Source organism: Arachis stenosperma, chromosome 10, assembly GCF_014773155.1.
Source record: "Arachis stenosperma cultivar V10309 chromosome 10, arast.V10309.gnm1.PFL2, whole genome shotgun sequence".
In the NCBI taxonomy this organism is placed as follows: Eukaryota; Viridiplantae; Streptophyta; class Magnoliopsida; order Fabales; family Fabaceae; genus Arachis; species Arachis stenosperma.
In genome coordinates this window covers 19926680-19942748 of record NC_080386.1, presented here as the reverse complement: position 1 = coordinate 19942748, position 16069 = coordinate 19926680, and the positions used below count along the sequence as shown (strand labels likewise).

The 16069-nt window shown below is 38.1% G+C and overlaps 2 protein-coding genes across 2 annotated transcripts; both read right to left on the bottom strand.

Moving 5' to 3' along the window:
- Window positions 1-3741: 3741 nt before the first annotated feature.
- Window positions 3742-7927, bottom strand: LOC130954812 (uncharacterized). Its single transcript, XM_057881582.1, has 7 exons — window positions 7141-7927; window positions 6845-6925; window positions 6418-6492; window positions 5559-5603; window positions 5386-5475; window positions 5085-5186; window positions 3742-4249 (listed from the first exon to the last, which is right to left on the bottom strand). Exons 1-7 carry the CDS (start codon window positions 7780-7782, stop codon window positions 4070-4072), a joined length of 1215 nt encoding a protein of 404 aa, XP_057737565.1. The 5' UTR covers window positions 7783-7927; the 3' UTR covers window positions 3742-4069.
- A 329-nt stretch (window positions 7928-8256) lies between these two features.
- LOC130956839 (zinc finger BED domain-containing protein RICESLEEPER 2-like) lies at window positions 8257-9348 on the bottom strand. Its single transcript, XM_057883801.1, has 3 exons — window positions 8767-9348; window positions 8418-8658; window positions 8257-8309 (listed from the first exon to the last, which is right to left on the bottom strand). Exons 1-3 carry the CDS (start codon window positions 9346-9348, stop codon window positions 8257-8259), a joined length of 876 nt encoding a protein of 291 aa, XP_057739784.1.
- Between the last annotated feature and the right edge of the window lie 6721 nt (window positions 9349-16069).

Genomic DNA, 16069 nt, shown 5'->3' with positions numbered 1-16069 from the left:
CAGTCAGGCGGATTAAACATGATACTTGATTAGATTCAAATAATAAAATAGAAATAATAAAAGGGATAGAATACTTATGCAGATTCATTGGTAGGAATTTCAGATAAGCGGAATGGAGATGCTGTAGAGCTCACGAACGCCTGCTCTCCTACTGCTTCTACTCAATCCTTCTTACTCCTTTCCATGGCAAGCTTTGTATAGGGGTTCACCATCAGCTGTGGCTACTTTCATCCTCTCGGGGAAATATCCTATGCGGCTGTCACTCGCACAGCTAACCAGTCTGGAGGCATCACCCATGGTTGATGGCTACATCCCATCCTCGCAGTGAAAGCTAATGCTCACGCACTCTGTCACAGTACGGCCAATCACCGGTTGGTTCCCGCTCCTACTGGAATAGAATCCCTTGATTCTTTTGCATCTGTCACTAACGCCCAGCAGGTTACAAGTTTGAAGCACGTCACAGTCATTCATTACCGGAATCCTACTCGGAATACCACAGACAAGGTGAGACTTTCCGGATTCCCAGGATCCTACTCGGAACACCACAGACAAGGTTGGACTTTCCGGATCCTCATAAATGCCGCCATCTCTCTAGCTTAGACCACGAAGATTCTGTTGGGGAATCTAAGAGATACACATTCAAGCTCGGTTGCATGTAGAACGGAAGTGGTTGTCAATCACGCGCGTTCATAAGTGAGAGTAATAATGAGGGTTATCTAACTCATCACATTCATCATGTTCTTGGGTACGAATGAATATCTTGGAATAAGAATAAGAGAGGAATTGAATAAAAGAAAATAGAACTTCATTAATACTTGAGGTACAGCAGAGCTCCACACCCTTAATCTATGGTGTGCAGAAACTCCACCGTCGAAAATACATAAGTGAAAGAGGGTCAGGCATGGCCGAATGGCCAGCCCCCTAAAACGTGATCAATAGCCTCTTAAGATGAAGAATAAAACAAAACTGAGACCAAAGATGTCTAATACAATAGTAAGAGGTCCTATATATACTAGACTAGCTACTAGGGTTTACATGAGTAAGTAATTGATGCATAAATCCACTTCCGGGGCCCACTTGGTGTATGCTTGGGCTGAGCTTGATCAATCCACGAGCTAAGGCTTCTCTTGGCGTTGAACTTTGAGTTATGACGTGTTTTGGGCGTTCAACTCCGGATCATGACGTTTTTCTGGCGTTTAACTCCAGACAGCAGCATGAACTTGGCGTTCAACGCCAAGTTACGTCGTTATTCTTCGAATAAAGCATGGACTATTATATATTGCTGGAAAGCCCTGGATGTCTACTTTCCAACGCCGTTGAGAGCGCGCCATTTGGAGTTCTGTAGCTCCAGAAAATCCATTTCGAGTGCAGGGAGGTCAGAATCCAACAGCATCAGCAGTCCTTTTGTCAGCCTTCTTCAGAGTTTTGCTCAAATCCCTCAATTTCAGTCAGAATTTACCTGAAATCACAGAAAAACACACAAACTCATAGTAAAGTCCAGAAATGTGAATTTAACATAAAAACTAATGAAAATATCCCTAAAAGTGGCTTGAACTTACTAAAAACTATATAAAAACAATGCCAAAAAGCGTATAAATTATCCGCTCATCAGATGTCTTGCCTTATGCAGAAATTCATGATCATATAGACACAGGCTCTGCATCTGCATCACATGATCATGTAGACACAGGTTCTTCACATGTCCCTTGTCAACTCCTGCCTGAAACTGCTGGGATAAGGAGATCCACTAGGCATACTAGAGCTCTTGCATATTTGGCAGATTATGAATGTAAGACCATCCACATTGCTCCATCCGATTTCCAGCTCATTGCTTAAAGGTATCCAATTTCAAATGTTTTGTCCTATTCTAGACATTCTCCTATGCATCTTGCATTCTCTCTTGCTATTCAAAATTTGGAACCTAAAAGCTATGAAGATGCTATAACTCAAGTCTGTTGGCAAGAGGCTATTCAAGCTGAGCTACTTGCTTTGGAGGAAAACAAGACATGGAAGCTAACCTCCTTGCCGTTTGGTAAGAAGGCAATTGGTTGTAAATGGGTGTTTCGCACAAAATATCACCCTGATGGAACGATTGAAAGGCACAAGGCTAGGCTTGTTGCCAAGGATTTCACCCAAGTAGCTGGTATTGACTACAGAGACACCTTTAGTCCTGTAGTAAAGCTGGAGACATTGAGAATTGTGTTGGCCATTGCAGCAGTCAAGGGCTGGCATCTCAAACAAATTGATGTGAACACGGCCTTCCTGCATGGAGAACTCGAAGAAGAAGTATATATGCAGGTTCCCCCAGGCTCAGAAGCTTCATCAGGGCAGGTTTGCAAACTTGAGAAGTCCTTGTATGGACTGAAACAAGCAAGCAGGCAGTGAAACTGCAAACTAAAATCTGTCTTGCTTGAGATGAATTATACTCAATGCAAATCAGATTATAGTTTATTTACCAAACAGACTTCTTTGGGATTTACATCAATTCTTGTATATGTGGATGACCTGGTACTAGCGGGTGATGATTTAAATGAAATTGAATCAGTCAAGAGAATCCTTCATGACAGATTCAAAATTAAAAACATAGGGAATTTGAAATATTTCCTTGGGTTGGAAGTAACAAGATCAGAAAATGGGATTGCTTTGTATCAAAGAAAGTATGTCCTTGATCTGCTCAAAGAAACTGGATTTGAAGGTTGTAAACCGGCCACCACTCCCATTGACTATGGAGCAAAACTCAACAAAGGTGTTAGATAATTGCTTCATGATTCTACTCAGTATAGAAGAATCATTGGCAAACTTCTGTACTTGTCTAATACCAGACCTAACATTAGCTATGCAATTGGCAAGCTTAGTCAGTTTCTGGATTGTGCTACTAATGCACATTTAAAAGCAGCTCATCGAGTACTGCGCTATGTGAAGGGATCCCCAGCTACAAGTCTCTTCTTCTCGGCAAAGTCGGACTTACATCTCTCCGGTTTCTCGAATTCTGATTGAGCCGGGTGCCCTGATTCTCGCAGGTCTACTTCTGCATATTGCTTCTACTTGGGACCCTCTTTGGTAACATGAAAAAGTAAGAAACAACTCACAGTTGCAGCCTCCTCTTCTGAAGCTGAATATCGAGCTTTGGCGTTGGCAACCCGAGAAGCCCAGTGGTTAAGCTATGTTCTTCATGATCTTGGTGCTCCAATTCAAAAACCAATCAATATATACTGTGACAGCAATTCAGCAATCTATATTGCCACCAATCCTGTATTTCACGAGCGGACAAAGCATATAGAAGCTGATTGCCACATAGTTCGTGACAAGCTACAAGAAAAGTTGATCCACCTTCTCCCCATTTCAACCCACAATCAAGCAACAGATATTCTTACAAAGCCCATTGTTCCGGATCCCTTTCATGCTGCATATTCTAAGCTTGGATTGTTGAACCTTTTCTCCCCCCAACAATGCAAGCTTATGGGAGGGTGTTACTTGATATCATTATTGCCATTACTGTTATTTAATTTCAGTTAGTTGTATAGTTGGTAAGTTGTACAGAGTTAGTTAGCGAGATATACAGAATTAGTTAGCATAACTATTAGTGTAGCTATAAATAGATAGTCATAAAGTTTGTATTCTTTGAGACTCTTCATTAATGTAAGTTTCATTACCTAATTTCTTCTCTCCTTCCCTGATCATGTGTTTTTTTCCAATCTCACATGCAATTCAACAAATTTATTATTTAAAACATTATTTAAATACATAAATATAATTAAATACATAAATAATTTATTATTTAAATTCTTATTACATACCAATTACTTTTTCAAGGTGGCAAAAGGCAATAAAAGCCGAAGAGAATGCTAAACTAAAAAATATTGAAAACCAAAATGTCTGAAAAGAAAAATCTATGAAAATAACTGTACAAATGCAAGCCTATTTTACACCATAAAGAAAAATAAAAAAGATAATTGGTAATTTGGTATGGTATTTTTGTGTCATCCTTGGTAGGCTTATTAAAGCTTCACTATATTTTCGATTAAAAGGAGTAATTACTACATGGGAGTTAGCAGACAAAACATGTGAATCAAAGATAGTCCATTGGAAGATCCCAATCATCTTCATTATCCCAATATCTTTGATTAGGTTTCTTTCTTCCAAGACTTTTCCTTCTCCTTGAAACTTGGCCATATGTCACAGATGGTTCAGAGTCATAATCTTCAAGATCATCCATAGAAACTCCTACATTCTGGTTGCCCAAGAAACCCTGGGACAAGCAAATAGGTTGTTTTATCATCAGCAAGACAAAGTAAAGAAATGAGTCAATGACATTTCTTTTAGTAGTAATAATGATTACATAGCGATAGAGCGATGCTATCCAACTAATCCATTTAACGATAAGAGAGACCTATATCGACTTGGTGTAGGAGACAAAATGAATACACAAGATATTTTTCTTCAATGTTTTATTGGGAAGTCAAAATGTTGTTCTGTTTCCTCGCTAAATTCTAAATCGTTCCCGGAGTAGAAAAAGAGCACCAACTATTTCAAAAGAAAATGAATTCAATAAAACCAAATGGAGGAAAGGGTATTTTTGGAAGAAAAAATATTTAATTTTGACCAGAAAACTAGAACAGGACGAAATAAGACGTTCAGAATAAAAATAAGATGTTTCGAATGTTAGAGACGAAAACAAGACTTAGCTCAAATGTTAGGGAGTAAGACAGTATTTTACCCAAACCAAATGATATAATTAGACTTTTACCAACCAAATAATATAATTAGATGACTTTGCTTAAAAATCTATGGACAATAGCCATAAAACGGAGAAACCAAAATAAAGCATGAGAATCACAAGTTCCCATGTACAAGCCATAATAATAACAAGCATGGCTTGATATATAAGCAGGAATCAAAACTTTCAGGAGCTAAGAAACAGAGGGGAAGTACATCACGAAGTTGTAATCAGAAAAGGAAGCAATGTTGCCGAAATCAATATCCTACTTAGTCCGGTAGTCGTAAGGGCAAAAGAAAATGTAAAATGTGAAATAGTAATGTGATACACTCGTACACTCAAACTTCCATTATTGAAATGAAGGTACCTTTGAAAGCCTTTGTATACGCGACGCTGCAGCTTCGCGAACCACAACAGCATCAGATACTACTTCCAGTACATCCTCGACTAGCAAAGAGTAAGTACTCACCTAAAAGTATGGCAATCAAGAATTATAATTTGTAGACTAAACCCTTTAGGAGTCACAAATGATCAAAATGAAGGAATTGTGACTTGGATTTGTTAACATAGGATGTAGACTTGCATTTCCAATTGGATTGGCAAAACTTGCATGCTATTTTGAGTTCTGAACTTGGTTTTATTAACCTTACAAAGAGGCACTTACTTACCAAAGTTGAAGGGATAATTGATAGTCCAAATGAATCAAGCTCAAGTTCTTCAACAGCACCTGAATTGAGGCTGAATGTGTATCCACGCACCTAAGAGTTTAGAGTTCCCTTATCAAATAATTGGATATAAATAAATATGTGAAATAAAAATAGAAGAATAAATGTATAATCACCTTTCCAATATTCCGTTGGGAGGGTGTCACAACTTTGTATCCAACCTATCAAATAATAATATGATAAATCAATTACCATCTTAAAAATAGTCCTACCTTGTTTTAATTTTGGAAGTGTGGTAAAATAGTGGTGGCACCACTAAATCATATATCAAATTAAATGGAACTGCTTCCCATGATGACTCATTTAAAAGGGTTAAGGCATGGGAAAAATCGTATAACAGGTATTGGATTGTGCATAGAAATTTAGAAAACCATGATGAAGAGCACTTTTCATTTTGGCACAAATGACCAAAATAACCAATCAGAACCAAAATCATACAGAAGACCAAAGGAGATAATATAAAAGTATTTGATCTTGAAGAAGAAATAAGAAGATATCTTCATCTTACTAACAAGTAGTTGAAAACTTGAACACAACCATTCAGGCATTTACAACATGATAGTTTATGGTAAACGGTTCCCAAGATCTGAAAAAAGGTTATCACCGACATTTTTATGATACCACTTAGTTTCAATCCTACATAATGTTTTGTTATCTCATTACACTTTGTCAATTATGAATAATCAATTCTCATTATTTCTACTTTAAATAAATGATACCAACTTCAAAAGACATCAGATATCACATTCACATAATTTGCAGAATCTTCACCGTCTAGCAAACAAGGATAGAGCAAAAGCATCTTACATGAACACAATTCATAATAAGCTAAGCAACACAACAAAGTGAGTACCAATAACAAATATCAAAAGAGAAGATTTCTCCAACATGTTCTGCCAAACAATGAACCCTACAATAAATCTTTCAGGAGAAAATAATTCACAAGAAAGAATCATATAAAACTTTAAAACATACCAGGGTCTCCAATCCAACCATTTTAAATCCGTTCTCTATCACGCGTTCATCTGGGACAAGGACGACATCCCCGACCTGAAAAGAGAACCAACAGAACACTCAACAGCATGAAAAACACAAGAGGTCACTAGCTTGCAAAGCTAAAAATGCACACCACATTCAAGTAAGACCATAAGACAAGGTTGCAAAAGCATAGTACAGATTCATATTGGAATATATGGGCGTTGGAAATTTCGGACAAAAAGCTTGATCTGGAAGCATCTACATAATTTAACTGGTAGCAGACCCGAATGGTCCTCTCTACATATTATTGCAGGCAACAGAACTCCTCCAAAAGTGACACAAACTAAAAAATGGTGTAAAACACTTGTAGCAAAGCATATACACATAAAGCATTCAAAATGTGTTATTCCAAAATTTGTTATACCTGACTAATGTCCTCCAGAAAGAACTTATCTGCATCCCCAGAAAGCAAGTTTGGCCTCACCTCCACAAATAAAACCATCCACTGCACATGAAATTCACCAAAAGGAGATACATCAATAAATGTGTGATTAGACTAACATAGTTTAAGTTCAACAAAGTTAATAATCAATATTCAAACATGCTTAATGCTTTCCACCCCAAAGAAACAGGTAGCAAACCAGGAAAATAACAAACATTATAAATAAATTCCTCAAAAAAGCATGCTTTACATTTATAGCTTAAGAAATGGTCACTCACAGAGGTGGTGTCAACCCAAAGCTGAGTAACAAACCCCAAGCTAAGAGCAGACCTTATACTAATGACCTGCTTAGCCAACAAATTGGACCTTCTAATTACCTCTTTACCCCTTCTAATCCCATCCTTACCACTAAATTTCTCAACTTTAACATCATCTTTTCTCAAATCATCATTTGCAGCACCACCCGGAACCTGAACCTTAACCAAATCATCGTCGTCTTCAAAACCTCCTCCTCCTTCTTCTTCTTCTCCTTCACCATTGGCACCCAACCCAACAGGATCATCCATTTCCCTGAGTCCAACACCATCAAATGGATCATTACTATCGGCAATATCCTTTTCACCAACTGAACCATCACCAGTAGGGTCACCCTCCAAGCCCAAATTCTTCACCTCTCTCTCATCAAATCCAAGTTGTTTATTGTTGTAGAAGCTATAACCACCGCCCCTTGAGCCTCTTCCATGGACCCTTGGACCCATTGAAGAAGCAACTACAACAAGGGTGCCAGTGGTTTTTGAGAATTCTTGAGAGAAGGGTACATGGGAATTTGGTGTTAGGCATTGATTGTTGTTGGGAAAGGCGAATCTATGAGATTCTGGGAGTGAGATTGAAAGCGGGCTTGCGGGAAGAAGCTCAGTCATGGTGAGTGATGAAGCCGTGAAGCAGAATATGAAAGGATAGGAAGCGGTTCCCTGTTCCCAGGACGGAATATGATATTTTATTAATCTCTATCCATTGGGATTAGGGGGTGTAATTGATTCGGTTTGGTTCAGTTTTGAACTGAAAATCAATTTTACAATGGTACTAATAATTCAGTTTGTTGTTTTTTGAACAATCGAATGGAATTGAATCAAACCAACAGCAGTTTGGTTTGGTGGATTTTTTCAGTTTTTTTACATCTAATAATTAAAATTTAAATTATCATAAAATGAAGTTTAAAATCATTAATAAACTAGAATAATAAAAGTACATCACATTTAAATTTAATTTAATTAAATATAAAATAAAGACAATTAAAAATGTCTAGCAAAACAATAAAAATAAATACACTTTAAAACATACTAAAAACTGAAACAATCACTTTAAACCAAATAAAAGCCAAATAGCCACCATGCTTAATCTGAATCTATACCAGACTCATCATCATCTTTTTCGGTTAGTGCAATTTCTATAAAAATAAAACAAAAATCAAATAGATTATAAACATAAATATAACATAGATTATAAATTAAAAACATAAACTATGAAACGAACTACAATTTTTTTTTTTACATACCTAATTCAAGTTTCTCAAACTCATCAATAAGCTCCTCAAAATCAATTGTCATTGGAGATGCACGAAGCCAATTTTGTGTACAAATCAATGCCTCAACTGTCTTTGGAGTTAAAGAACTCCTATAGTTGTTAAGCACTCTTCCACCAGTGCTAAAAGCCGATTCTGAAGCAACAGTCGAGACCGGCATTGCTAAGACATCTCTAGCTATTTGGGATAAGATATGATACTTGCTAGAATTTACCTTTCACCAATTCAATATGTCAAAAGTATTTTGATCACAAGACTTCTCTAAACCATCCATCAAATACAAATCCACCTCATTCTTGTTGATGATCTCATGAAAATGCACCTCTTTGAAAAAATCACCAGCCATGTTGTCATTAGGTACTCCCACATCTGATGCACAATCCATTGTTGCTGAAGTAAAAGATCTACCCCCATTATTTGCATTCACATAGCATTCAAACATCTTGGAGAATGTCTCTTTCACTTTTTTACCTAAAAAATCAGCATCATCCTTATCATATAGCTTTTCAAAGCTAAAGTTCACAAACTTCAACTTGTATCTAGGATCAATAACCACAGCAACAAAAATCATCATATTGATATTTTTTACGTTACCCCAATACTTGTCATACTTAAACTTCATCCTCTCAGCCATACTCCCAAGTAATGGATCTCGACTACCACACGAAGCCTTGAACACTCGCAAGATCTTACAAAACTCATGAAAATATTGAGAAAAAGTCACAAGCAAACTACCAGACACACTCTTTGTAACATCATAAAAAATTTTCAAGAATTCCATAAAGTGTTTTTCATTGTCCCAATCAAGATTCCTCGGAATACCACCTTGCATTAAAGCATATTCTGTATCTCTTTCCCTTAATTTCTTGACCGCCTTTTGAAACTTCAAACCACTTTTAAGCATGGTGTATGTAGAGTTCCATCTAGTGGGAACATCGATTTGAACAGTACACTTGTCTTATATCCTAACTTCCTTAATGAAGTTTTTGAACCTATTCATGTGACGGTGCTGCTCTTTGCTACGCCGCGAGCCTGCGACGGAGATGAATGGATGACTTGCAACGGCTTCGAGCGACGATGCAGGAGTTTCTTGATATTGGATGACGTTCTCTGGCTCTCTGGCTCTCTGAGGCTCTCATTCTCTCAGGCATGGCTGCATGGAGGAGAAAGAATGGAAAATGGAAGTGAGTTATGTCATATGGATGAGTAGGTGTCTGTGTGAGAAGTGAGGATTGAGGGTGAGTGGGTGACTGCACGAGTGAAAGGAAAAGAGAGTAAGGGTATTCAGATTTAGGGTTTTATTCCTAGATTAAATCAGTAAGGATAAATCAATAAAAAGAACCACTATGCAACATCTTTTTCGATTCAGTTCGGTTTCTACCAAACCGAACCAAATCAATCAGTTTAATTAAAAAAAAAACAATTTTTTTCATTTTTTTATTCGGTTGTTATAATTTTTGGTTCGGTTTAATAGTATTTTTCAGTCCGGTTTGATAACTTACGCTCCTAATTGAGATATAATATAAATGATGTGAATGGTCAAAGATCTTGGTAGTTTGTTTTCAATGTACATGAAAACTAAGACCTCACCGTGAGCTTCAGACCGGGTTAAGTATTTAAACCTATACCGAAAGCTTGGTCTATAAAGATGTGCTTTTTTAGCTTTTAGCGAAGCCATTTTTCATGTTCAGCCAAGCTGAAAATATTCCGCCTTGTTAACTTTTCGCAAATATTTTTCTTAAAAATAGGCCAAGCCGTATTTTTTTTTTCAAATAATTAAAGAAAATAATTTTCGACATAGAAAAATTATTTTAGTTATCATTTAGTCATTAATTCAATTTTTTTAGTTTAATAATTTAATAATATATTTTATTTTATATTTTTAATATTAATGATTAACTAATAACAAAAAATAATAAATTCTAATAATTTTTTAATATTTTTTAATAAAAAATTATGCTAATTGAAGAAAAAGACCATTATCAAATGAACTTATAATAGGGTAATTTTTTATAAAAAAAATAATAAATATATTATATTTCAAAAGACAAAATATAAGAATTGAATTATATAAAATACAGTTAAATTTTTTTTTAAAGAATAAAAAAATGGGTGAGCTCATCGTCAAATTGAATGGGACTCAATGAATATAAAATTTGTATTTATTTGTTTATTATACATTTTGTATGTATTATTTTGATTTTTGAGTGGTAAAATTGAAATATTTTAAAATATCTTTAATTATAAATAAAATGAATAACTAAAATTGATCCGTTAACTATAACCAAAACCAACTATATTTATAAATTGGAACTTAACATAACATGTTTGTTATATTATAGACACGTTTTACCTCTTTTCAAATTTAAATAAAAGGTCAAATAACAATGAGAGCAGTTACCATAAAATCAGAACACTATTCTACAAAATCGTAGCTATCTATAACTACTTTAAGCATAACAATCCCATAAATACGGAGGATTTACTAAATATATTCACTTTGAATATCATTTTCATCATTTTATACATTTCTTAACTTGAGCGTAGGAGTACTTTTGTAGGTGTCTACTGTTGCTGCTCTTTTTAAAAGAATCAACATATATTTCATCCCGTCTAAGGAAAAGCAAGTTCAAACACTAAGCAGGACAAATTATACTTTGGAGTCGACTACTCACCTAGGAACAAAAATAATATTGAGTTATTAGATAGAATATCATCGATGATCAAAAAGGAAAAAAAATTTTGCTGTCATTAATATTAATGGAAAATATATCTCTTATAACCTGATGATACCATGTATTCATACTCTGACCCAAAACATAAAGTCAGACTTAATAAGAATAAAATGCTCACTCAAAAAAGTAGCCTCTACCACATACATGACCTTTTTAAAAAGGTCGAACACCGAATAAAGAACTCGAATTTCTCTTATAATTTTTGAGTAAAGGACAAATTCGTCCCTGACCTTTTTTACCGCGGACATTTTCGTCCTCGAGGTTTGGGAAATACGTTATCGTCCCTGACCCCCCAGAAAACAGGACATTTTTACCCCTCCGTTAGAGTGTCTCCGTTTAGCCCTGACGGAAAACGATGACGTGGCCCCGTGGCGCTGACCTGGCCTTAACGGGGTGCCACGTTTGCTGGGCTTTCCAAAAGAGGACAAATATGTCCCCAGAGCCCAAAACGCTGCCGTTTTCACCCAACCTTTCGAAACTAAGCATTAGTCACACACACAATACACATAACGCAAAAATGATCAGAATCCCTCCCCCTGTTTCTCCCTCCAAAAATTGCACTACGTGGAAGAGCAGTCGTCGTGCGGTGAGGAAGCTGTCGGAGGCAAGAAAGAAGGTTACTGCATCACTTTAGCACTGCCGTCTTCCAATCAAGGTAAGATCGCCTTCCTTACTCCTGAAGTTTCTGTGGTTTGTAGTAATGGTGAAGTGATCATGCGTGCATGTTGATAATGTCTATAACAGTGGTGTAGTGAGGGCTAAAATTGGTTTTTAGAGCATGGTGGCAAGTAGTCGTAGGAGGTATTGTGTTAGGGCAAGGGGGGTTCTGTAATAAATTTTGAATGTAATGTAGTACTGAGACATTGTTGTTTCTTGGTAAATTTCAGATGGTGGATGTATTTGTGGTGCCAGTTTTTCACCACGGAGGTAGCTTCGTGAGAGGTGGTGATGGTGTTCTTGTTTATGAGAATGGTAAAGAAGAGAGGCTCCCGGAGATGGACCTAGATTTTGTGAACTTCGGGGATCTTGTAACGCTATTCAAGGGTTTGGGATACCAGTCGTACAAGGCAGTTTACTGGTATGATCGAACAAGTGGGTTGCTTGAGTCTGGGTTGAACGAGTTAACCGGGGACGCGGGGATCAATGCAATGCGGGAGAATTTAGTGAAGGACCAACAGTCTCTTGAGTTCCACATTTACTTTGACCACCCCGTTGATGCTCCGGAGGTAGTAGATAATGCTGGCAAGGATGGTGATGATGAAGTGGAAGTGGATGAAATTTTAAAGGAATTGAATACATCCTCTTCGTTGGATGATGGCTATGAGAGCACCGAAGATGTGTTATATAAACCTCCACCAGCTGGGTTGGAGAATGATGGAAGTGATTCTGACAGTAGTATAGGGGCTGTTGGTGGCAAGAGGAAAAGAGTAAGAGAGCCAAGAAAAAAGGTGGTAACCCCGAAGAAGAGAGTCACAAGGAGACAAGGGGTGAAGGATAAGTATAAGAAGGGTAAGAAGAAGGTGCAAGATGGTAAAAGCCAGAATCGAAGTGGAGATGATAGTTGTCAGACTAAAACAGGGGCAGCTGGTGAAGGTGGAATAGACTCAGCTGCTGGGCCTAGTGATGGAGGAGGTGGTGACAATAGGGCTGGAGTAGAAGACATAGGGAGATACTATGTAAGTGAAGTCCCCACAGAGCCTGAGGAAATCATGTTTGAGTACGAGTCCGAGGAATTGCACCCACCTATGGGATCAGAGGATGAAGGTGTAGGCCACAAGTTTCCAGAGTTTGATTATGACTATGCTCATGGTCAGGGCAGATTTGAGTTAGGGATGAGGTTTGCAAGTGTTGAACGGTTTAAAGATGTGGTGAAGGACTCATTCATTGCTGAAGGTAGGGAGGTTAAGTGGATCAAGAATGATAGGGAGAGAGTGAGAGTGGGCTGCAAGGATGAGGAGTGCAATTTCTTAGTTCATCTGTCTTACAACAAAACTCTGCAATGTTACCAAATTAAGATGTACCAGCCAAATCATACTTGTGCAAGGGATTTAGGAAGTAACGCAACTGACCAGCATTGGATCAGCAGCAAAATTGTGAAGAGGATGGCTACCCAACCACACATGACCACTAGGGAGGCAACTGAGTTCCTAAGGGAGGAATTTTCTTTGGCTCCCCATCCTAAGATGGTGTACAGAGCAGTTGTTGAGGCTAAGGAAAAGATTATGGGAAATGAGAAGGAACAATACAAGAGGACAAGGGACTATTGTGAGCAGATTTTAAGTAGTAATCCAGGATCTACTGCAAGGTTGGAACTTATGTCAATTCCAGAAGCCCCCCTGTTTTCGATAAGATATACATATGCTTAGATGCCTGTAAGCGAGGGTTCAAGGATGGGTGTAGGCCTTTGCTGCACCTAGATGGATGCTTTTTGAAGACATACTACATGGGGTGGCTTCTTGCAGCAGTTGCCCAAGATGCAAACAACCAATTCTATGTTGTTGCATATGGTGTTGTGAGGGCTGAGACAAAGGATGCCTGAAAATGGTTCCTGACTAACCTTCAGGCTGACATAGGAGACGATGCACACCATGGCTGGAACTTCATTTCAGATCAACAAAAGGTATGATGCATTATTGGTTTGCACACTTCATATATCTGCTGAGTTGTGATTGTTGGCTGCTCATGTTCAATGCAGGGTTTACTCCCTGCCCTAAAGGAAGTCATGCCAAACGCCAGGCACAGAAACTGCGTGATGCACATGTGGAAGAACTTCATTAATAGATTCAAAGATTTATACATAAGAGAGGTTGTCTGGGAGTGTGCCAGATGCACAACAGTTACTGAGTTCAAGGACTGTATGGAAAGGCTGAAGGCAGTGAATCAGGGAGCTTGGGAATACCTCTCCAAGTTTGAGCCAGAGACTTGGGTGAAGGCTTATTTTTCACATGGGTCGAAAGTTGATAACCTCACTAACAACATGTGTGAGGTCTTCAACGCCAAAATTGTTAATTACCGCTGCAAGCCGATCCTGACTATGTGCGAAGAAATCAGGTGTTACCTAATGCGGAGGATGGTAAATCACAAGCGGGTTCTGAAAAATCACCCTGGTAAACTTGCACCAGTACAGCAAAAGAGGATGGAAAGATTACTTACTCTTGGGACGAAGTGGACAGCAGAGTGGGTTGGAGATAATGAAAGAAAAATGTTCGAAGTGAGCCGCAAAGGAAGCAAGGTAGATGTGGACCTCATTAAGTACACCTGCTCCTGCAATCGATGGCAACTTACTGGTAATCCAAAAATCTACTTATAATCTGTTAATTTCTTCATCACCTGTAATTTAATTAGTCTGTGCTATATGATCAAATTGAAAACATTTTTTTGTGCAAGGAATGCCATGCACACATGCACTTGCTGCTATTGTGAAGAGGCGTGACAAGGCGGAAGATTATGTCCACCCTTGGTTGTGTATGGAATCAATTCGGAGGACATATTCACATTGCATCAAACCAGTCCCCAGTGCAGAATTTTGGCCTCGTACTGAGTACTCACAACCAGAATCCCCCATCATCAAGAGACCTATTGGCCGGCCAAAAGTTCACAACAGACAGAAAGATCCTGCTGAGCCATTGATGCAAGGTGGAAAATTGAAGAAGTCTTTCTCGGTGGCTTGCAGTAAGTGTGGTGAAAAGGGCCACAACTATAAAACTTGCAAGGGAGCCCCATCAAACCCCAACTGGAAGCCTAAGACCAAGAAGTCTAAGAAGAAAGGAGGATGCAGCTCTCAAGAACTAGTTGTGCTTCCTTTGTCCCAGTCAGCTCCACCCCCAATGGTAAGTTCGCATTGTATGTTTCTGGTATGGATTACACCATGCATTGTAAGTTTGCATTGTATGTTTCTGGTATGGATTACCCCAATGGTAAGCTTAGTGATGACTATGTCAGGGATTTATCTGTCTGATTGCCATATAGTTCAGGGGTTTATGAGTACTAGTAATGAATTCGTTAAGGATCAGCATGTCTTAATACAACATGTTCATTAACTCTCCAGGATTCTTCAAGCAGCCAGCCAACCAACACACAACCCCTGCATCAAGCAAATACTGTAACTGTTTAAATTGAGCTCTTTGTGATGTTGATATACATAGTTGTCTGAATCACAGTTGGTGTCGTTTAAATTTTTTTCCCGTTGGTTGGTCTCCTCTTGCGTGCAGGTTACAAGTGCAGCAGGACCAACTCATGCAAATGATGCAGCAGCTCCAACCTGGGTTACTAGATCCACGCTTGTCATAGCACCTCCTTTACCAACAGTCACTCCATTCAGGCCACCAGCCCCAAGTACAACCCCTCAATGTAATGCTCCAGGCAAGGCTCCAGAGATTGTTAGCAACACTTCTCGCCCGAAACAATCAAAATTCAGACCAAAGCAGAAGATCTTCAGGCCACCGGCACCACTGGTTCAAGGACAGTCTAGCGCAACGCAGAAAGCCGCATCTCAAGAAGTCTCCCAAATAACAACACCAACTGACCCAGCATCCAGGGAATCAACATGAGTGAAGGTTGACGATATTATGATATTTTTTTGTTTAGATGTAACCCCAATGTAACTGATTATCACAACTTCTACATACAATTTCCTTTTTTTGATTTGGGTCTTTATTTTGAGTTAAAACAGCACTTGTCAACAAACGACATGTTAATGGTAGCATTCCTTTTATTTTGATGTCAGTACATGATGAATGTATACTTTTATACTATGAATATCAGTAGTTGCAACTTTTATCAACTGTGATTTTGCCAACTTATGTTACACACAAACATTTCTTTCCCAACTTTTATCAACTGTGATTTTGCCAAATTATGTTACACACAATTATTTATCAACTGTGAAGC

What these genes read in the sequence shown, in the direction of transcription:
- LOC130954812 (XM_057881582.1), bottom strand. Translation starts at nt 7,782, where the DNA reads ATGACTGAGCTTCTTCCCGCAAGCCCGCTTTCAATCTCACTCCCAGAA. An exon ending in TTCTGGAGGACATTAGTCAG is followed by an intron (nt 6,493 to 6,844) that starts GTATAACAAATT and finishes TTCTCTTTTCAG; the next exon opens with GTCGGGGATGTCGTCCTTGT. An exon ending in CCCAACGGAATATTGGAAAG is followed by an intron (nt 5,476 to 5,558) that starts GTGATTATACAT and finishes CTAAACTCTTAG; the next exon opens with GTGCGTGGATACACATTCAG.
- LOC130956839 (XM_057883801.1), bottom strand. Translation starts at nt 9,348, where the DNA reads ATGCTTAAAAGTGGTTTGAAGTTTCAAAAGGCGGTCAAGAAATTAAGG. An exon ending in CTGGTGATTTTTTCAAAGAG is followed by an intron (nt 8,659 to 8,766) that starts GTGCATTTTCAT and finishes AATTGGTGAAAG; the next exon opens with GTAAATTCTAGCAAGTATCA. An exon ending in GTTTGAGAAACTTGAATTAG is followed by an intron (nt 8,310 to 8,417) that starts GTATGTAAAAAA and finishes TTATTTTTATAG; the next exon opens with AAATTGCACTAACCGAAAAA.